Source organism: Netta rufina (assembly GCF_964035555.1).
Source record: "Netta rufina genome assembly, chromosome: 1".
Lineage (NCBI taxonomy): Eukaryota > Metazoa > Chordata > Aves > Anseriformes > Anatidae > Netta > Netta rufina.
Window position 1 is genome coordinate 165,999,084 of NC_140123.1, and position 23,600 is coordinate 166,022,683.

The window sequence follows — 23,600 nt, forward strand, 5'->3', positions numbered from 1 at the left end:
ATGTACTGACATGCTGATAAAAGAATGTATGAGGTCACTATTAAGGTTAGAGTATGAGCTGGGGTGTGTATTGGTTTTAAGAAAATGCAGAAGTGGGAAACAGATTCTTTCTGGCACATATTACCGTCAATCCTGTCAGGAACATGAAAGTGACAGCTGGTGTCGCAGGTATTTTACCTAGTTGCTAATCTGGTGCTTGGAAAACTTGGACTGAAGGAGAGAGAGTCTCTGTAATGTCAAATGCAATTTTTTTGGTGTGTGTGTGTGTATTGTATGTATTTGTATATGCCAACAAAGAACAAAGTCAATGAACAATGCAGTTACTCTCAATAAAAGTTTAAATTCTAATCATAATTTTAGGATAGCCAAACAGATGATTATGAACATCATCTTGACATCCTCACATTAAAACAAACAAAACTAAGAGAATACAGACTTTTACTCTGCTTATCTCCAGTGGTGCATTCTTGCTTTTCTCATCTTTTCTTACCCATTCTTCTTTCTATGTGTTATCTTACATTTGCTCTACAACAGTCTCTAGAGCAGACATTGTAAAGCACAAAATGCAACAATGATCATTTCTAAAGTGATTATAGAAACCTATTACAGAATTTTTTAGAAGAAAGTGTTGATTTTTTGATTGGAATACAGTGCTGGACTCGGCCTTGAATAAACTCCTGGCTCTGGATTCAGAAAACCATTAAAGTATTTCAGCATCTTGCATGAAATTCGTAGAGAACTAAAACATGATTCTGCGACAACCTGGATCAAAATAAAAGACTAGGCAAAAAAATCTCTTCTAAAGTCTCAAAGTAGCTCCCTGCTTTAGTGCTCTCATCTCCACAGTCCATGAACACTGTGAAAGACCCCTACACATGCACTAAGAACACAAAATTGAAGATAAATGCTACCCCTGGAGGACTTTTTTTTTTTAAGGTAGCAATAAAAGGGACTCTGTTTAAACAGTGGTTTTTAAAGCAATGCATCACTCTAGTGAGTCTGTCTACCATCTTTTTTTTTTAGTTATGCAACGCTTCTGAGTCAGCAAGGTACCAGTGTCTAAATATTTATGGAGTGTGGCAGCTTCAGAAAATTAGAGGGCAACATGAAAATGCACACTTCTTTAAAACAGAGTAGTTTCTCTCCATTAGGTCAAAAGAGAGTCTACAACAGAGCACTCATTTACCAGATTTAATTAAACCTTTGAAAGCATTCCAATTCTCTCCTTCTGAACAACTTAGTATATAGCAACTTCATTTAGCTCATCAAAAAAAAAAAAAAAAAAAAAAAAAAAAAAAAGCTTTTAGAAGTAAAGGTAATTACAACCAATGACAGGATGAATTCTTTAAAAGATAAGTAAACTGATAAACTATGGGGTATTTCAATGCATCTCTTGAATTTTGCAAATGGAGTCCATCCTGATGCACTTTATGCTTTCAGACTACACCTCAGTCTTGAGTACAGCAGAAGCCATAATGCTACAGCACGTGTGGGAAAGGCACAAATTTCCTATACTCCTGGCCTTTTGATTTTATAAACATTCTCACATTTTTCTTAATTAGATATATTTTGCATATTACCCTGAAAAATATTTATAGAAGATTGATCTCATCAGAATAAAAGTGATAAAAATACTTGTTATTAACAAACTCTAAAAGTGCAGAACAGTGGTTTCACTTGATCTGAAGTTATATAGTCTTACTGCTGGAACTTCAAGTCCTTGGGAAATTACATGCATGTGAGAACATAACATAAGTCACTGATTTTCTTTTATGTTTAGTCTTCATTTTACTGACTCAAATTGATCTAAACCTTATGGAAAATAAAACTCAAAAGAAACAAAATCAAAGATGAATTGTTGTCACAGGTTATTAAAACTATTAGAATTAAATTAGAAATCGATAAAAACTATGCGGTTTTATCTCTATGCTTCCTAGTGTTAAAAAAATAATAATAATTAAAAAAAAGCATATGAAGGATTCAGGCATTCACTTTGGCTAGTACACCTACACATTGTATTTTATATCATACTTAGAATGATATACAAAGAAGTATTGGGACTGAATATATTTTAATATTATGCTCATAAGCAGCCTACTTAGCTATATACTATATGATTCAGTATATGACCAAACCAAAGAGAAACATTTTCCAAACTCTTCACAAGATCTTTTGTCTAGATGCTCAGTCAAGGAAAATAAAAGCACCTGGATCCACAAAAGGCAATGGGATATCTGCTCTTACATTCAAAAGGACCAAGATTTTTCTTGAATTCTTAGCTAAATGTTTTAATACAAACACCAGCAGTGCTTGACCCTGTAAAATGAGGTCTGAACAGACACTTTGTTTGTCCTTTCGCTTCTAGTTGTAGCCAATGAAACGTCAAGTGTAGGAGGAAGCAGTGTTTTAAATAGTTATCCAAGTGTTTGCAAGTTCCAAAATGCAGACAATATTATTTGAAAAACAAGCATTTACTGAGCTTTGGAGGAGCCACATATCTTCTAATAAGTTAATTTATACAATGTAACAATATAAATCTTTCAAAACTATGCTAAGAAATTCAAATGGAAGCCTTACATACACAAGAACAGTGAAGACACCCTGGCACATACGTTTGCTGTGGGCTGTTGCTGCTGATCTGTCTATAAACTGAAAGCTTATACAAAAACCCAATTTAAAGTCATTATTGGGAAGAATTACTGAAGAAGTCTGTGAATGACAGACCAAAGAGCTCACAAGACTGGGATGTTGTTGAGCTGACTATGTGTGCATTTAGAATACATAGAACTGTTGCTGTTTAACTTCATGAGCTATTATTTATTTCACATGCAAATAGGTCTCAGCACTCAAGTGTGGAAACCCTGGGACAAAGAAAATTCTTGTGGTATTTTTTTCCCTAGAGGGAAATGCCATCAGTACGCTCCCATTGTAATTCCAAATAAACTCAGATAAATCAAGAGGTATGAATAATTCAAACAAGGTTCCAATCAGCCAACAATACAAGCCTAAACAAAGCCTATTCTAATTATTATAGAATTAAAGACAGCCAAAAGCTAGAAGCTAAAATAGAAGCACATTTATACTTCAGGAAGACCTCTCAGATTCAACTTTTTGGACTTTACAGGTTTGGTTCTGGTCAGGATACCACCAGAAAGAACTGCTAAGACCTGCATATGTAAACATATAGTCTAACTTGATATCAACTCTTCAAAAAGCAGAAGTGATTTGTGATCAGTTTGTGAGGTTGAATACAATCAAGTCCTAACAAAAAATGTATTTTGGACTGACTGAAACTGAACACTGCATGGACTAATTCATATCTGGATACAAGGCCAACTTAAAACAAGTTCAACTTAAAACAAGTATAGCTCTGACTTATGTCATATGATCATCTGTTGATCATATGGTCAGCAGATTCCTCAGACTGTGTTTTAAATAATTCCTGCACATCAGAAAGCTGCCAAATAGATTACTGTACTTACGCTATTTATTTATACTGAAACAAAACTGGTTGTACTGTATTCTAATGATTTGTGCATTAAGGTTCCAGTCACAGTGGATTTAAACAGAGAAGTTACACACACACGCACACACACACACACACACACAAAAAAGATTGTGTTAATTTTTTAATTAAGCTGATCAAGAGCCTTTACATGAAAAGGGATTTGTTAATGCTGCTGAAATAAGCAGCCTTTGTGAGCAGCCTGTTCTACTTCTAGCCAACGTAAGCCAATTACTAAAGCCAATTTACCTTTGTGTACCTTAACAGTATTGCCTGTAAGAGGGTCATGAGCTGTAATACTGTAACAGAGTTTGTATTCAGAATTAGCGTAAGTCAAGTTCACTAACAAGTGTTCACCAAACACGGAGATTCACCTTCCTGATGGTATTTCAAGCCATTCCAGACTGGTCACATCCATAGGCTCCTGACAATCAGGGACTGGGTAAAGTGGGTTGACAGAGCACTGAGTGCAGTTAATGAAAGAAATATACCTACTCTGCATCTAGTCCCATGGCTGTGTTCACAACTATAGGAGAAAAATCTTATTTATTTATTTATTTATTTATTTATTTATTTATTTATTTATTTCTATTTCTGAGAAATCCTGCATGCTTCACTTCATGGAATAAATAGTGATCACGATAGTGCATAAATGCATACTGAAAAAGCAAGCAGAGAATCTCCTGCTTCTAATCTCCATAATACAATTAGCAAAGATTCTGGGGAAAGAGGATGGGAATGGACCAAACAGATTTGGCAAGGTCACTTGTTCTCCCTAAAATATTTATCACATTGGCACTCTCAGAAAGGGAACATTGACCCCTGATGGACCACGGCTCTGATGCAGCAGTTCATGTTCATTCCCATGTGCCAGCAATAAGGCATTGGGAAAAGACTTTAGGTGGACAGGATTTGCAACAGAGTTCAAAGAATAGCATACTCTGAGGGTATAATTACTGCCTAACAAAAAAGCAAAGTTAGATGGCATGGTTAGAAGGTTAGTGTGCATTAGTGTGCTCCAAAATGGTGAGTCCGTAAAAGATATCATAAAATCAAGCAGAGTGGGCTTTCTTTCCATGAAACAGACTAGCAGTTAGGTACAGTAGATGTAGGCAGCTCCTGTTCAAGGAAAGTTCAAGAGTAGAGTGAGAAAATACATCTGGACTGTCATATTAGTTTTATTATCCAACTTCTTTCTGTTCTTTCCCCTAAATTTCTAACGTAATAATCATATTATATTCTGGAAGTAATGCAATATTGCCAAAAAAACTTTATTTGGCATCAAGTTTTTGGTGTTTTATTCTCCAGCAGAAGATCAGTAGGATGTTGTCAAGCTTTTTTGTACAACTGCAAGACAGTGTTGTTTTTATTATTATGTTGATTTGTAATGAACACACTATCTCACTAAGACATTCTGCGGTACTTTATTTACCCTCCTTTCTTGCAGCCTTACTGCTATAGTGTCAAGCTTTGAAATATTGGGTATGTGTAGCTTCAACAAGATGATTCAGCATGGTTATCTAGGCATGATATAATACACAATAATTCCAAAAGCATGACTGTTTTTGGATAGTGTTTACTGTAATTTTAAGCACGTGAGAAGGTGAGTGTGCTTTCTACCTCCCCTCCCACAACCAAATTCACAATTCAAACTCTTTTCCACCAAAACAGTGCTAGTTAAAATCCCTAAAAAATTAAAATTCCATTAAATTCCATTAAAATGGAAGCCACAACTTGCTTTCTGGTCCACTGCTTTTTTTTTTTACACATTACATCACCAACAGCATTTTATGGACAGTTGTGCAGTTCCTATAACTCCATTAAAAAATCTTTCTATTGGTTGGATTTCCCCGTCCAATTGAATAAATGATAACGATATTCATACTTGCTGTGTGCCCTCATGTATTATTTCTGGGTCTTGATGTTTAAATCTCAAAACTGTGTTCAGTACCTCTTTTCTAAATTCAGTCTGGATTCACCCTAGGAGCAGAGAAAGTAGCTCTGGCAACTCTAGAGAAGAATGGCCATCTTAGACTCCCACAGATGTCCAGAAAATATAAAACTCACAGAATGTCAAAGCTCCCACAATCTTCCACTCACCAGTGACAGGCAGGGAGAGCAAGAAAGGTGTAAATGCCTTTCAATAAGCTCCAGTTGAATTAAAGAGCTTTATCAGAATTACACAAGGTACTTCCTATGGACCATGTGTGTGCACTACATGCCAAAACATGCACCCACATAGTTTCTTGAGAGTTTTGCATGTTACTGAAACTGCAGACTGCACCACCGATACTATCTGGATATGGTCCTGGGCAGCTTGCTCCAGGTGTCCCTGCTTGAGCAGGGAGCTTGGACCAGATGGGCTCCAGAGGGCCCTGCCAACCTCAACCATTCTGTGATTCCATGATAGGCAGTGGCAAATTATCTTTGGATGAAAAAAATGAATAAGAGATCTTGAGACTCTTCTTCATAGTTAATAATACTTTCTAATGTAAAAAGTCTACCTCTGATGAAGTTCAAGGCTTCACAGACATTGAAAAATAACCTTTCCTAAAAAACATACAACACACAAAATTATTAAGCAGAAGTAATGTAAAGGGAGTGGTTAGAAAATCTTTAAATAGAAGGAAGTCCTCAATTATAGCCATAACAGAACTGGCACTTTGCCACATTTCCAAAATAACCAGACATTTGATAAAAATCTAGAAAGCTGACAAAATCTCAAAATTACCAAAAAGTCTTGTTTGGATACACTGTAAAAGAAAACCACTTCAGAGACTGTTTATTTTCTTGTAAAGATTAAATATGCATTTTTGCTGTTCAGCTAAACATCATGCACTTTCTTCTCTATTTTTAAATCCAGTAAACATTCTAGACATTCCTAGTATTTATAACATAATCTCCCTATAGAAGATGATAAAAATACACCGTCATGAAGCACACATATTTACTGTAATCCTGCTGCTGCTATCCTGGGAAAAATGTATTAACAAATATAACCAACAGGTGCTTTCTAAAATGCATGTCATAGTCAATTAGTGTGTATGTATTTGAAATAGATGTTTGTGTTAAAATTTTCCAGTTAATTTCTATTAACGGACATCTCTTTGTCTAAGCATCAGTATCACAAGTATATATTTGATCAATTATGATACTTCAGGTAATGTTCACATGACATTTTTGAGGGGAAGAGATTGAAGAGGGGAGTAAGATAACTACAAATGGGAGAAAATGGCAAAATTGTCAACTGCATCTCTTCAAACAATAAATACCTCAATGTGTATGTCAGCCACTATTCTTCAGGCATAAATTACTCCACTGTTTTATCTTCCTGATACAGTTTAACGCAATGATTCTCTGATAAAATTATATTCCTGACAAGCATAGCTGAGGGGCTGGGAGAAGAAATGAGCACAGATGGATAGTCATGCATCAGTGGCATGTATGTACTGACAAACAGATTAAAGGAAGGGAGGTTCAAGGAATTCCTAGGAGGAAAAAAAATAAAAAATAAAAAAAAATTGTGAGGGGACGTTTTTTATTTTAAAGAATGAAAAGATCTCTCTGTTCTCAACAGTCTTTGTCTGCAAAAGCAAATTGTACATAAATTTAATCTTGGCCCTAACCAAGCATCCCTAACTTAGTCTAAATTTTTGTTAGTTTTAATGGAGACTGATACCATCACAATATAAATACGTCTTATGACCTGATTATTACATTAACATCTAGATATCATGTGACTCCATGCATTAATAAGACAGGGAATTTCTAAGCATAAACAAGAAGACTTATGCCTGCATATGATTTTTTATTTTTTTTTTAATGAATAATGTACTTCTTCCGGCACAGTAAAATAATATCCAGGATGTGTTCCTGTGGCATTTTCTTTTATGACTTCAGACAGTCAAATGTGAGCGACTCAGAGGAATATGCAGCTCATTGACTGATGTGAGTGAGTAACTCTGAGCTGTTTTGTGAAGAGAGGTTGTCATCAATCCTGTGGTTCTTTTAATGTTCTCAGATCTTCTCTGGATGTAGAGAGAACTGTTTGTTTCAGTGCAGAATAAAGAGGTCTAATAAAAAGCCAAACCAGAATCAAATCATATTACAAAAGTGATGATTTGGTTGCCTTCTCCTCCCCTTCCTTTCCATGTCTGTAACATCCTTAGGCAAGATAGATGAAGCTTCCTATCCTTTATCCTCTACTAGATCTAACACTTGCAGAATTTCTACCATCATTTCCTTACCTTCCTCTCTCCCTTACAATAGAAGCACGTTTGGTCTCCCAAACAAGGTCAACTGTTACACTGCTTGTGTGCACAGCTCTCACCACATCTATATTTACTTTCAACTTCTTGTTTTTTTTTTTTTTTTTTTTTTTTTTTAAAGAGCTATTTGCAAAAGCAGTTTGAATTCCCCTTTCTGCCAGTTCTGAGCTAAATGAATTTGCTTCTCATCTAACTCAAATTAGCTATGTTAATGCCATTAATAATCTCTTTTCAGCAAAACTTGGAACCAGACTTCCAACACATTCCTCCTTGAATATCAGTCATCTTTAACATTAACATCTTTAACCTTACCCTTACAGAAATTCTTTCCTCTCTTCTTCCTCAATTTCCACCATTCATATCTGTACCTATAATATATCCTTAGATGGACCCTCAGGTGGATCACTTTTTAATCTTTCTTTTGGGGTGCCACAGAGCTCTATTTTTAGTGCTCTAATTTTTATTTGTACTCTAGTCTTTATGTCCAGGTAATTGCACCTGCAAGCATAAGATAAGCTTAAATTTCTACTGCTGAAGGAGAGGTTATTTACTGTAATTGATTTTCAATTTGCATTGTTTATTTGTATATTTAGATAGTTGATATACCTATATGCATTACTGTTAGCAATACAGGATTACACAAAAAAATCCTGACCCTCCACTAAGGCATACAAAAGTTCATACAAAAGGGTTTGTTGACGTCTAAAACAAAAACAAATGAACAACAACAAAAGCAAATTAAAGGCAGTGAGGTATAACTTGATGCTCACTGTGCTGGTTTAGCAGACTGCCAATTCCCTGCACAGAGGAGAGGGAAGTTTGTTCCTGGCTTGTTCCTGATATCATCTCCGTTATTTCTGGGTGGTGACATGAATACAAGTGTGGAAGTCTTAAAAATCATTTCTTTCTGCTTTGAGCTCCCAAAAATGATGTATGAATGGTATGCCATAGAAGTTCTCAGCAGAAATAAGCTTCAGGGACCTATAAACCTGGACAGTATTCCTAAATGGAAATGCATCTTAGTGGCTACATTCCTATCATCAACCAAAGAAATACTGGGGATTTAAATGGGACAGTCAGTTTGAACACTCAGTGTATGGAAAACAAATTGTACACACTTGGAAACTATCTTGTACATTGCACACTGCACAGAGCATTACAATTGATGGGATGTGGCAAACGTGTCCAAGAAATTCTTCTCTGGATCAGTGTGGCCAGTCACTGGGGAAGGGGATGGGAATGCGGTTGATTCTCGAAGAGGAGATTTACAGTCTGAACGTCTTTGAAATGAGAGGACTTGTCCAGCTGTCTTCAGAAGGACCGCTAAGGCATGCTTCTGGCTGTAACAGTCTTTGGCGCTTCCCTGGGAACTCCAGTGAGGATATACATTTAATGCACACCACCTACCCATTGAAGAATCTCAGAAAGCACTGCTGGTTAAGTTAAAAATCATCTACTTGAAACTACCACCAGGAAATGTTCAGTCTTCAACACTTGCATCAACACATGCAAATGTTCATCAGCTACCATCAGAATCTGGCCAATCCCAGACATGAGTACAGACTGGGAGAAGAAATCATTGAGAGCAGCACTGCAGAGAAGGACTTGGGGGTTCTGGTGGAGGAAAAACTTGACGTGAGCCAGCAGTGCACACTTGCAGCCCAGAAGATCAACTGCATTCTGGGCTGCATCAAAAAAGGAGTGGCCAGAAAGTCGAGGGAGGTGATTGTCCCCCTGATTTCTGCCCTTGTGAGGCCCTGCTTGGAGTGCTGCATCCAGTTCTGGGGCCCTCAGCACAAGAAGAATTTAGACCTGTTAGAGCAGGTCCAGAGGAGGGCCATGAAGCTGATCAGAAGGCTGTAGCGCCACTCCTATAAGGTTGAGAGAGCTGGGGATGTTCAGCCTGAAGAAAAGAAGGCTCTGGGGAGACCTCATAGCAGCCTTTCAGTACTTAAAAGAAGCTTATAAAATAGATGGATTTTTAAATGGGCAAATAGTGATAGGATATGGGTAAACAGTTTTAAACTAAAAAAGGGTAGATTCAGATTAGATACTAGGAGGAAATTCTTCACTCAGAGGGCTGAGAGGCACTGGAACAGGTTGTCCAGAAAAGTTGTGGATGTCTCATCCCTGGAGACGTTCAAGACCAGGTTGGACATGGCCCCGGGGCAGCCTGATCTAGTGGGTGGCATCCCTGGCCATGGCAGAATGGGTTAGAATTAGGTGGTCTTTTAGGTCCCTTCCAACCCTAACCATTCTGTGATTCTATGATTCTATGAAAATAGGAACTCTGAAAATGTATTATGTTGTCATTCCTTTGATAAGTATCTGTTTAGAACCTGCTTAGATGATGGATCAGTCTTGTTTGCTTCAATCCAGAACTGCCACTGTTATAAGGTAAGAGAAAGGAGACTGGGAGAAGTATTTGTCACCAATGTGACTCCAATGGTTTTTTACCCACAATCCTAAAATAAGAATTGCATGAGGCTGTGCTCTGCCAAACCACAAAAGCTAGATTCAGAAATGCAGAATTAAGTAGTAAGTAAATCCTTGGTAGGAGGGACGCCAGAGTATGTATAAGCTGTGCATTACCATGACAAATTCTTCCCAGGGAATGGGGAGCATGATACTTCAACCATCGCTTACAAAGACCAGGGAAGAATTGCATGCAGGAACAGGCTTAGCTATACTGAAAGCAAAATGCCCACATACCACCACCACCAGCCTCCCCACCTCTACTTCTTGGTAACATCCCAGCTTGAGGCCACATGAAGGCATGGACAACTTGGGCAGTTATCAAGAGCAACCTAAAGCCCTTTGGTCTATTTCATTGTCCAAACTCTGGTATAATTAATTGGAACAAAAATCAAATGAGGACTTTTAATTATGCAGATCAAGGTGTGCTTGAGAAGTAACAGATCTCCAAGATGGCGGAAGGTCATGAGAGAGTTTCAGTTGTAACACGGACACCACTGCTTATCTTGTGGCCAGGTCCTTTATAGTGCACCTGACAGGTGAAAGTAGGAAGGGTAGCAATATTACAGGAAGCAAATAAGCAATATGGGGAATACTCCAGACCATTCTTCACTAAGGAGAAGAAAATGAATAAAGTGCTGTGAAGACAGTTGGAGCCAGCCCCAGGATCCTTGTAGACACAGATGGAACCAGAGGAAAAGAGACAGATTCATGAAATATATCAAGATGAAGGGGTAAACTACATGGTTTCAGATGTTTGACCTGGAGCACATACACTGTCAATACTTTAGCCAGCACTGACGTTATTGTCTCTTTGCTAAAATTATTTTTACCAGTCAAAAGATGCCTCAAAGATCAGATGGTGCGAGGGAGACCAAAATGGCTATGCTCCCTAGTTGCAGAGGGTGTAGCCAGGGAACCACTGCAAAAATGACAGCTATTCTTAATTACTGTGACATTGTACAATACAGGCTTGTTTTGTTAAAGATGCAGGGAGAACAAGGAATCCTCCTATGACACATGGGGACAGTTTGCCACTACAGGCTTCCAAGCTGGGATAAACTTCTGAACTTAGCAGACATCCCTGGAGCTGCGGCTGTCGCTTTCAATCAGCTGGAAATAAGGCTGCACATCCTCATTTCCAGGGTTTTCAACATCCTAGGGAACTATATTTATCTCAAACTGTAGGGATACTACAATGGCTCTATGAGATGAACAACTCCTTCTGTCATTCATTTCTTGAATCCCATGAGGAAAAAGCTATATAACTATACAGACATACATCTACTCAGTAGGAGAGAAGAAATTTCAGAAGACTTGCAGAGCAGAGGGGAATTCTAAGATGATAAAGGAAATTCCCATGCTAATGTTATACAGCTTATAATATAATATACAGTATATATATAATGGTGTTCCCAGAAAGCTGATCAAATGGAGAAGAAATTACGCTTACCAGCTTTTTCATGGCTGTATGCAAAGGTAGAGGCCCCTAGGTGCTATTTTTGATATTGTACATTGGAAAACTTCTCTGGCAAAATGAATAAAGTATGTATATTTCCAATGTGGTCATGCTAAATAGCGAGTGATCTAGAATACACATATAGTGTCACGGGAAGGAGAATCATTATTATTATTATTATTATTATTATTATTATTGTTGTTGTTGTTGTTGTTGTTGTTGTTGTTGTTGTTGTTATTTTTCTTCTATTCCAGATCTGAATAATCTCATGCAAATTAAAGTCACCTTTCTAACAAGTTGCCTATCTGAGCCAAGTTCTTAATATTCCTCTCATCCTTTCTATGCAGTCGTTTACATAACACCTTTGTATATTCTTTGTTTGCTCTCCTTTAAGCATCACACCACCTCCCCTTTCCCAAGCTATAATTTTATCTTACAGATTTTTTCTATGTAACACAGCTAAAATATGGGCTTTCCTACCTTTAAACACGGGAAACGTCTTGCAGGAGTTCAGAATTTAATTACTCCTTTTTTTTTTTTTTATTTTTATTTTTGTTGTATTTGTTTTTGTTTCGTTCCCTCAAGTTTTACTGAGATCGCTTACCTAGACAACATGCTGTGAACTTATCACCTGAAAGTACTTGGTTTTCTATCCTTTTTGAGAGATACTCTATTGAATCCCAGATTCCCTTTGCCTATCACAGAGGATAGGGAAATAAACTTTTGAAACCATCTGGACAATGTTGCAAGACGCCATTCCTTTTGGTTATATATATATATTTATTTATTTTTAACAGAGATTTGTACCAGCTGAGGCCTTGTCCTTTCTCTTATGCAAACTGCATTTCCTCTCTGGTAAAGAAGAATAGAAGTTCATCACACCTTTTTATTCTGAATTGCAAGATCCTTTTGCAACTTCACCACTAGATTTAGATTTCATTATCCTGAGTAACAGTTTGAAAGATTTTTCATTTTACTATTCATCCCTTTTCCTTTTTGCACATCATGAGTCACTTACAAGCACAGATCTTTGGGGGAGGTGAATTATAGTCTGTATTTTTAAAAGCTGTTTTTACTCACAATAACTCAGTTATTCCTTGTTTTTCCTCAATTTTCATTCTTAATGAAAAGTTGTTAATGGATTTTATGGGATTCTCCAAGAAAAAACTTATGAGTGATCCCTGGCCTCTCTGGAACAAATTACTGAAAATCTGAAAGGAAAATGTTACTCTCCTCTTTTTTTTTTTTTTTTTTTTTTTTTTTTTTTTTTTTTTAACATGGAAATATGTTTACTTTTTTTTAGACCCGATTACTTGGAGGTATATACACTCTGATTAATACACTTCAGGCAATTCAATTCATTTCTGAAAACTAAGTGCACAAGCAGGCACTGCAGAAATACGGGAAATAGATTACTAACTTGTGTTCTGTTCATTTAAGCACACCAAATCTGGAAAACACAAAACTTGAGTCTCTCATTCCTTTGTATTTTCAGAAGACTTTTACAGCAGCCAGTCGTGAAATCTGTGAAGATGCACTGATAGTCATGGGGCAACAGTCAGAATTTTAAAAGAAGGAGATCACTGGGGGAAGAAACTGGCCCGCACAATAAAGGAGCTGGGATTACTTTTTAAAAGTCATACTGAACTTCCATTAGTAATGAAAAAATTTCTACATACAGCCAACTTTCTGCATATATTTGTATGTGTTACACTTGTGTGGAACGCTCACCTGGATCTGCTAGAAAGCATAGAATGAATATCTTGGGTCATACATCTTGAGCCTGTACGGCCAATCTTGCCAAAAACTGCCTAGCAAAGCCAGAAGATTCTTGCAGCATTCAGCACTGAGCAGAGAGGAAGAGCTCACATGTGGGCCCACTTGACAGTGAAAATAGGGATGACATTTCCAAGCTTCCCAGTCCTCATAGAGCTCCACGTAACAAAACCCACACAATCTCATATAAAATTCCATGGGCCTTAGAACATACCACACTTCTTTTATACCAAACGGTGCTGTGCTTTACAAACAATTTTTAGACATAATATGCTAATAACAATATTCTCCTCCTTGTATATTAACATTCCTGGATACTGCGGGATGCTGCTCAGCAGTGTCTGCGCAGCACATCCCTGTCTGAGGAAGTGTGACAGCAGGATACTTAAGAATACGAAGGAAAGTGTACATACTGTAGGGCAGGTATACTTTGTGGCACATCTAGCAGTTCAGTTTCCTGTTCATCAATTTAGCAGTTCCTATTCATCCTGTTCACACTCTGACTCTGTTAAGAAGTGATTTGCGAGCACCTCATCAACCTGTAACCTTGGCTTCCTCTGGTGGAAAACCTAAGCATGTGAGCAAAAAAGGAGCTGGAGGGGTGGAGTTGGGGGCTGGCATGAGAGGGATAGAAGTTGTGGGACTGCAGCAACACTAGGAAGCACCCAATACATCACCAAACAACATTTACCTGTATAGACATGTTCACTTTGTCCTACTTCAGGTTCAGACTTCACACACTTTTTATGTTACAGCAAGTTCTCTCTATCACAAAGATGTTCCCTGCTCAAGCAGGGACCTCACACCACCTTCCTGCTAAACTACACAATTTTTACATATATTCTTGTAGCTTTTTACTGAAGCGTTTTCAATTTATTAACATCTCTTAAAAGGTATTGTTAATGAAATGAAATACAATACTGTAGAAACAATCTTACTAGTGAGGCACATGGTCCCATTGATTCCCATTTGTATCAAATACACTACTACTTCCCCAAAGAAAGTGTCAGCTCTGATAACTACAGATTTTTACTAAAAGTTCATATCCACTTGGCAATGTGCTACAACTCTAACACCTTTTCTAACACTCTGATATCCAGGATGTGGTAAGCAAGACCTGTATTTTCATTGAACACAACTCCCTCTGTTGGACTGCAGTATGTGCGTATCCCAAACTGTAAAAATTATCTTTGAAGCATGGTTTTACAATCTGGTAGGAAACAGTGCCAAAGATAAGATTGACAAAATGAAAAAAAAAAAAAATAGTCTTCATTAAATGCATTAAAGTCTCCTATGTTAGGAGTCTTTTCATAAAAAGGGTCTTTCCTGCCCTTCAATATATATTAGAAAAGCCCTGTTACCAGCTACAATTAAGCATGCTTTTTTACATAGATGTGTACTGGAACACAGTTCCCATGGGAATTAGTAAGAGCTAATTCCAAGGAAGAAAAAATGATAGCCTTATCATTTTTCACATCGATCAACATCGATCTTAAGAAAAACTCAATGTGAAAAAAAAAAATATATGCTCAAAATTTTTTGCAACTTTCGCTTTATTTTACTATTTGTGCAGCTGAAAGCACCACAGACTGCATGAAGAAAGAACAGCAATATTCAATGTTAGTTTTTCAAAACTGTCAAGGGACAGTACTGTCACCACAAAAAGATTTTCAGTCCAACACTTTAATTCTCTTGCATTTTTCCTAAAATGGATTACAAACGATATTTCATATTCTTGAAACATCTTTGATGTGATCTGTTTAGGGAAAAAACACTGGAGATCTTTCAGTACATTTTTTAATATGTTCAGAAGAAATATATATGAATTCTATCTTTTTGGACCATTATAGAAAAGCTTTACAATGTATTTTCTATCCAAAATACTCTCCGGCTTTTTCTAATGATAGCAGGATTTTCAACAGAAATTAAAGAAACAAATTGATTATGAACAAGCAGAAAGGAATTATAATTTTATTTCATCAAAATGTAAATCATTGAAAGACTTTTGTTTTCTTTTAAAAGAAAAAAAAAATCTAGGTTTCATTAACTGATAGACTTCCGAAAAGATTAATGTGGCATCATTTTTTCCATTGAAGGAAAGAGATTTGGAAAAAAAAAAATCTCGAGTAACATATTCCTCCTTGAATGAGATAATTGTGAAGAAAAAAATAATCTCAAAAAGCTTGTATATGTATATTCTAATAAACAAACTTCTAAATCCTTATTTTTATTTTAACCCTTAATAGTAAATACCAAAATCATTTTACCACAGCATATTTATCCAGCAGAGAAGCAAATCTCAAATCTCACAAGTTAATGACAGCCATGAGGATTCTGGTAAAGCTAACTATATAAAAACTGGATGCTGCTAAAGTTTACAAGTTTTAATTTTTATGAACTTGGACCTGTGGAGCTGGTTCAACTGGTCTACAATTTTTTTCTGTATCGCTGCCAATATGAGAGCAGAGTGCAAGACATTACAACAGACTTAACTAGAAGAAAACTAAAAGAGAAACATTTAAAATGTTTTTAAAATAAACATGAAAATATGTTTATGAATTTTGCTAACAGCTGAACTGAGATACTTCAAAAATCTTTTGAAAGATGAAGCTAATGGCAAGAGGAAAACCAAATGGTGAGTGAAACAGAACTTGGGAATATTGGTAATGATTAATTATGAATTGATATTGGTATCATCTACAGAGCATATCAAGTATTCCCAGCAGCAGACAATCCATGTCAGTGTTCTCTAACTTAAGCTAATAAAATGTCTTAGACATCACCTCCTGGGAAGGGTATCAAATAGCAAATGAATACAGAAAACATTTCTTCTTAATTGCAAGTTATGAGAGCAAGGATCATGAAAACATATGTGAAAGAGAAGGGTGGTGGGATTCTTGAGGTTTATAAACTAAAAAGGTTGAAATGAAGGCAGTGGGTGAATGGCTAATATGCATAGGAATACGAATGAATGAATGGCTAACATACTTTCAGGAGTATCATAGCACTGAATGAGTGGATAGCATGTTTATAGGAATAGCTTGATTACTGCTGATTTGATGGCTGATGTTCTGAAAAATCCCAATAGGGCACATTATTACATATTGGCCTATTTCAGATATGTAAACTAGCTTAGAACAGTTACTTTTTTTAAAAAAAAACTTTTTTACTTTTTTTTTTTTTTTTCTGAATATTACAAATACGCAAGAGTCCACTGCTACAAGAAGAGATTTGGTTTATCATTGTCTAATAGGCTAACAAAATTGAGAACTGCCATGGGAAATACCTGAAAATGTGATAAAATATTGCTTTCTGCTAGGCCACATCAGTTCATCAGTTCACAATCCAAATGAGACAAATGAAGAGCAGACTTAATACCTGGGGTCTCTGAGAGATTTTGGAAGAAAGCTGACAAATTTGAGCTACTTTAACTACTTTAAAGTGTACTCTAGTACACTTTAACTTTTCTATCACAGTTAAAGAAATCAGCAGGATAAAATTGGTATTTCAAAAGGCAGGAAAATAATCTGATATGACTGTAGAGGTAAAAAAAGAAAGTGACTGAATTACTAGAAATTACTATTTCTAGTACTTGAACTGATGCTTTAGCACTGTGCGAGTACTGATGCATGATGGTGTGCAGGAGTGTTTAAAGCACCCTATTTGAGAGGCAGAGCAACTGAGACATATTCTGTGGTCTGGCTGAGTTCAGAGTTCTGCTTGCAGGAGGCAGAATACAGACCAAAGAGAACCCTGCAGGTACTCAGGTACTATTGCAGCAACCACGCTTCCCTATACTGCACTAGAGATAGAGATAGAATCAAGAATCCCATACGCCATGTAAAGATTTTCTGGTCAACGAGGAAGGAAGAGCCTTTTTTTTTTTTTTTTTTTTTTTTTTTTTTTTAGATGCAAACATTGTGCAAACTATTATTGAGAGAATATTTCTCCCTGTAGCTTGGCTTTGTCTCATGGAAATGAAGTTAGATAGATATCAGAGTGGTGGGTCCCTCAGCAATCCTAGATGGTCACTAACCAGTTACACAACCTGGGGAAATAATATCATTTTTCTGTGCTTTTGTCTCTTCTTGTTTGTCTTGTCTGTCTGGAATGGCAGGTTTTAATGTGATTAGAGTAAGGAGTGATTATCTCTCCATCTGTGTGTGTAATATTAGAGTTCCACACTGGCGTTCCCAAAGTTCTAAGCCAGGGCCACTAGGTGCTGCTGTAATATGAGTAATTAAAATAATAACTATTATTAAGGAAATTGCCTATATTCTTACTGTGGACTTTCAAAAAGCCCAAAAGCAAGAAAAAAAACTTATTCTAAACCTCCACATTTTATGAAAAGTAAGAATGGAAAAAAAAAAAAAAAAAGACATGCATTTTGCTGGAATTCTATTTTTTTCCTTTCACAGCTTTGCAGAAAACACCTTCCACTTTTTAAAAACGCACTGAATAAATGAATAAATGCAACATTTTTGTATTCCATTCCCACTTTTAAGCCAACCTTCAGCAGTTTGCTATTATGCAAACTCCTCCAAACCATGATACTCTGAAATCCTTGCCAGCTACACTATATTCATAAGCACACCTTATTCATATAGCATTTGGATGTGAACAGACAGGCAAAGTCCACAGCATGGGGGAGAATGTTGTAATTGTAAATGATTCAGTAAATGCATGGTGATGTTACTGATGCTCAGATTTTGTACCTGCCAGTTCTACAGCTTTCCAATGAGGATTTATCTTATTAAATGTAGTTTACTAACCATAAACACAGCACAAGATTAGTCAGACTCCATATGAATCACAGTCACAAAATGCTTGTTGCCCGAGCATATTAAAATGTCTTTAAGCAGCTGCCAGCTATATCTCAGAAAGCTATATGACTAAAGTGCTATTTCTGAAAGTCTTGGAGTCAGTGCATCTAACTGGACTTTACAGTGGACAATCCAAAAGGCTATTTATATTCAGAAATAATTTGGCAAGTCTTGTTCATCAAACCAGTTTTCCAGACACAAAGACTCCACTTAGAAATTTGTTCTTGGATTTATTGCCCTTAAAAATGAAGTTAAATTAAATTATCTGGATAATCAGGAGAAGAACAGGTTCGCTAAAGCAGTTCTGGATTAATTAGTACTCATGAAGTTTTGCTGCTGAGTTACCTCAGTTCCCAAAGTTAGCTAACACAAAAATGAAGATACAAACACAAAGTATATGTGTAAAAAACAAGTTCCAGGAATAGTATGTAAGAATTAGGACTGTATGTTAAATATGGGACAGAATATGCACAGCTTAAGTAAATCTTTAAAAAGCATTTTAGAAAACTGTAGAAGTGCCAACACAAACTAAAAATGTATTTTTTTCTTACCATTTGAGACTGGCTCCGGGGACAGCCATTGATATCTTCAACCTTCTCATTTGCTAAACAAAACAGCGAGGTGAGAAAGAAGTAAACCAGGAGATAAAACTTTCTTCTCCACCCCCCAGCAAAACAAAACAAAACAAAAAGCACACACACACACACACACAAAGAAAATAAAAAAGTAATTAAAAAAAAAAAAAAAAGGAAGAGCAGAAAAGACACAGCAATAAAGTGCACAGGGTTTTGTTGACACAGAGCTCCTTTCTAAGTAAAGCTCAGTCGCACAGTAACAACACTCTTGTTAGCAGCAGTTGCTTCCACATGCCAAATCATGCAAAGTGGGAAGTGCGAAGGAGGTCGCTGCTAATTCTTCAGCCCCTGCAAAATAACTGCTGACATGAAATCTTCCACAATTGTCTTTGCAGGGTCAGGATACAGTTTCAAGACAGCCCAGAAAGTATGAACCACTCCAACTAACAAAATGCACACATGGGAGACATATGGTTTAATGGAGCATTCATTTCTGACAATTCAAAGTGTGTAAGATACAGTTCTGGCCATTTAAAGTATGGTTAAACAGCCACTTCCAAACATGCTCACATAAACATATTTTTTAATTAAGACAAGGATGAACCACACAAATATCAGAGACATATGGACCCAGTCAAATTGTATTATTCAGGGTTCATCTTATTGTTAAATACATTCAACTTGAATTATATATTCCCCCATGCATAGAGTCAGCTCTCAGTGCTTCTCTGAACCCTGAGCTTACCGATGATCTGGATGATTTCTGCTAGCAGAACTCCATCTGCAATGTCCTGTTGCAAATCCTTGATCAACCGCTTGTGGCCAGATTTTGCTAGGTAGTGGTTAGCCCAGTCAGTGTAAATCTGCAGAGCAGAGGGGAGGGCAGGAGGGAGAGAGGGGAGCGGGAAAGAAGACAATAAAAATTCTTAAAACAAATGTTGGCTTGCACACAAGAACTATTCTGGATAACATTCCAATTTAAGAAGCCAGCACCAAAGGAAACAATTTTAACGTTATTTAAAAAAAAAAAAAAAAACAGCCATGCCCCTCCCCCTGCATTTTCTGTTTTATTTTAACATCAAATGATTCACTCTGTTTCATGAGGGTTCAAGCTTGCTGTGACCAAGCAAAATTCCCCTTATGACTGTAAAGGAAACTCCTGCCATAAATCAGTCATGTCTGCTCCAATTCCACCTCCCACCGTGTTCCTACCTACACGCACGCCCCTCCACGCGCTCTACATGCGGAGCCTGCCTAAGAGAAAGTGAGAGCAGAAACATGCGCCTATGTTTTGGTGGGAGTTCATTGGTTTGTCTCTCATGATCCTGCCTGTGACAGTGCCTCTACGACACTTTCTGCAGTAGTCACACTCTTCTGCTCTGTACAGTTCATTTGTTCCCTTGCCCATGGTTCAGTGTGTCGCAGTGTGCACGGAGACTGAAAGCAACAACTGTCCAGGAGCCTTATTAGAGAGTATATTCTGGCAATATGCTGCATCCTTTCTTTGCAAAAACAGGAGGGGGGAATGGTGAGACCAAGTAACACAAAAGCCTTTGCAACAGACAGCACAAAAACAGCACTCATTGACAGAAATTTAGAAAGTACCATCTGAACTACACCAACCAAAGCAAAGGGGGAGAGAGGTTGAAAGCAGAGCAAGAGTTAAGAATGGAGGTATCTACGTGCCCAAGGAGCATGTTTGCTAACAGAGGAGGGGTGTGCACAGCAGGAACCATGGTCACATAAAGTGAGAAGGAGAGGCAGGGACACCATCCCATGTGCACTGAAGTAACAGTGCTCACCAGGAGGTGCTCACACCATCCCCCAAGGTTTCCCAGCAGGCAGGGGCAGTGTGGACTAGTGAAACTTCACCCAGTTTTCACACAGTGTCAGGGCATCAGTGCAGCAAGGGGTGAATGCTATCAGTGAGGTGCCTGTGGTCCCTCTCCCTATCCTCCAAGAAAGGACTTGCACAGACCATCCTGCTATCCTTGCATGTGACCACTGAAAGAAAGCATATATGCATGGCAGCATTGCTGTGTAAGTAAATGTAATATCCATGCTACACTCTATGCTGAGATTATGTTTGAAATTGTTGAAACTGCACCTCTTCCATAAGAACAATATGAGGTCACTTTATAAACATCCTTTTACTTAACCTCACAGACCCTTGGGAGGAAGGGATCAGAATCCCATTTTGTGAACAGTAAAAACAGAGGCCAAAGCCATTAACTACTTGCTTAGTTCAACAAGGAAATCTGTGGCAGGACTGTTATGGGAAAGTGGATGAAATTCCCAGTCCCAAGTCTGACCCAGAGAACCAACATTCACTTTCCAGCCAGTGAAGGTATCACTGCTCAGTCCATGTTCATATCAGAAGGACTCATTTGCCACGAGTCCCTTTGTCACAGGTTTTCTTCAGTAAAATTCATAGGGAATTGCAACTGGTTTGGTCTTTCCTATTTCTTCACAAATTCATGTAGGTAGATCACCAACTGTTTTGCCACAGCTTTCTTGACAGTTTTAGGACTTTAAATAACTCCATAGTATTAAACTGGAAGAGGATTCATGTCTCCCATAGCCAAAGGATTCTGCTGCTAGATGGGGATGTAAACTTCCCTACTGCACCTAGAAGTCTTCTTTGGTCACTTCTGTTTTCACTGACTGAAACTTTTTTTTTTCACTTTTACAGGTGAGTGACATGAAAGACTCCAGTAAAATGTTTTTCAAAAACCATTGCAGCTAAGAAAGTGTTTCTTCAGTGTTTATAAATAAATATAAGGAATGCTACTGTGAATCTCTAAAGATGGTATTAACACAAATTTAGAACAATATGAATTCAGGAGGATAAAAGGCACATACCACACCCATAGCATCATGTATTCCTTACTACTAGTGTTTCAACTTCAGTCATTCTTCTAAAATAAAGTCTCATGAGAATTCTCTGAACTACCATACGCCGAACTATTTTCTGTACTCCATTGAAACCGACCCACTGGAACATACAGAATTTAATACCCACTGATATTATTTTGGGTTAGTTTTGTACTACAAATAAAAATACCAAGCATTTCCTTTTTCATTTGTCACACCCACACATAATCTGGTGTACCAATCCTAATTTTGACTACAATTTGAACTATCCTCTCACTAAACAGCCAGGGAAATTTCATTCTAGCAGCTGTTGTGCAAGTATCTAATACTCAAAGAATGGACTTCACCCACCCACCCTTCATATATTTCTTTTTTCATATATTTAAAAGTGGAAAGCATAAAGAATGTAAATACCAGAGATTAAAGTTAAATGTCATAGATAAGGGTGGTGTGTACACAAAAGTTGATAGTCTACATCACATCAGTGGGCACAAGAAATTATCGATGGCCTGTACTTTGACAGTTAAGAAATGATGGAAAAAAAGAGTGGGAGGAAGCAGTGGTAAAAGAGTTTTTCTTCCACTTCAAAAGTATTTTAAAAGAAAAATAAAATGTGAAGAGTTGTTCACAGAGACCATAGAGCAAACCAATACCCAGTTGGCAGGGGAATGTCATGTTTAATTTCCTCTCTTTCCATAGGGTCACCACTTGCTTCAGTTTGCCCCCTTCCCCATAGGACACCCTTTTCATTCATCTCATTCTTCCAGGGACCCAACTGCTCAGGAGTCAGTTGCAAAAAATGAGAAGCATGTAGACAGACACATGAAATTATAAGAATGTATGCACACCACTATATTTTTTTACATGAAATACTCTAGTGCAAATACCATGGGAAATAGAGAACCGCCTTCACAGTTTTTAAGTATCAATGTAACTGTAATTTTATCTTAAACTCCTCAAGACAACAAAAAGCTCCAGTGTCATGACTGACATTATTCACTTTGCCAAGAGAAGTCACACAGACCACAAGATAAAAAAAACAGTAACTTCATGCAATGGTTTTCTTTGTATTAGCGCTCCCCTGTTATTGGGTGCTGAGCACCTTTAAGGAAGAGCTGTACATGATCCTTTTCCAGAACTAGCAATATATCATTACGTCTTGCACTAATTGTTCAGTAACATTTCCCAAAAATATTTTATTATTTATTCTATTCTATTCTATTCTATTCTATTCTATTCTATTCTATTTATTTTATTTTATTTTATTTATTATTCAGAGCTGTTCCAGAGAAGGCACACAGGAGGGTTAGTTATTGCAACACTTCCTCCCCGATTCATTGCTTGGCCCAGTGTCCCTGCCTTACAGCTACAGGCTGGGATGGGCTGATGGCTTACTCATTTCTTCCCCAAACTTCCTCCCCTACCACCACGCTTCACAGACACATCCAACTGGGGAGTATTTGACTTCAGCGCTAGGTTCCAGCCACTGGTGACATACAGGAGAGTTGCCGTTATCTGCAATGCAGAGGACTAGTCTCAACGTTGTGATAACAGAAGAGAGATGATTCTGAGTTTGTGTGATCCAAGCTGCATCCTGGTATTGGATGATTTAACCACTTGCAACACAAAGCAGAATTCAGTGGGGCAATCTGAGCTTGGGCACAGCCTGCTCGTGTTAACAATGGTTTCCCCTAGCATTCCTCAACTGCATGTCATGCTAACCTTCCAAAAAGTACAGAAAATAAACTCCAATACCCAAATATAGTTATGAAATTCACCTCGATACTTCATACGCTGATGTAAGGAACACAGGAGAGCTACTTGGCAGGATCAATAATAAAACAA

General features: G+C 37.4%; 1 protein-coding gene across 2 annotated transcripts in view; it reads right to left on the reverse strand.

Moving 5' to 3' along the window:
- NAV3 (neuron navigator 3) overlaps positions 1-23,600 on the reverse strand; it is a gene marked incomplete at both ends in the record, with an annotated part of 270,085 nt that overhangs the window by 170,310 nt on the left and 76,175 nt on the right. For both annotated transcript variants that reach the window (XM_084295258.1, XM_084295257.1), the window contains 2 exons: positions 18,858-18,910; positions 19,627-19,744. In XM_084295258.1, coding sequence (XP_084151384.1) covers positions 18,858-18,910; positions 19,627-19,744 — 171 coding nt within the window. The remainder of the gene's footprint in view (positions 1-18,857; positions 18,911-19,626; positions 19,745-23,600) is intronic.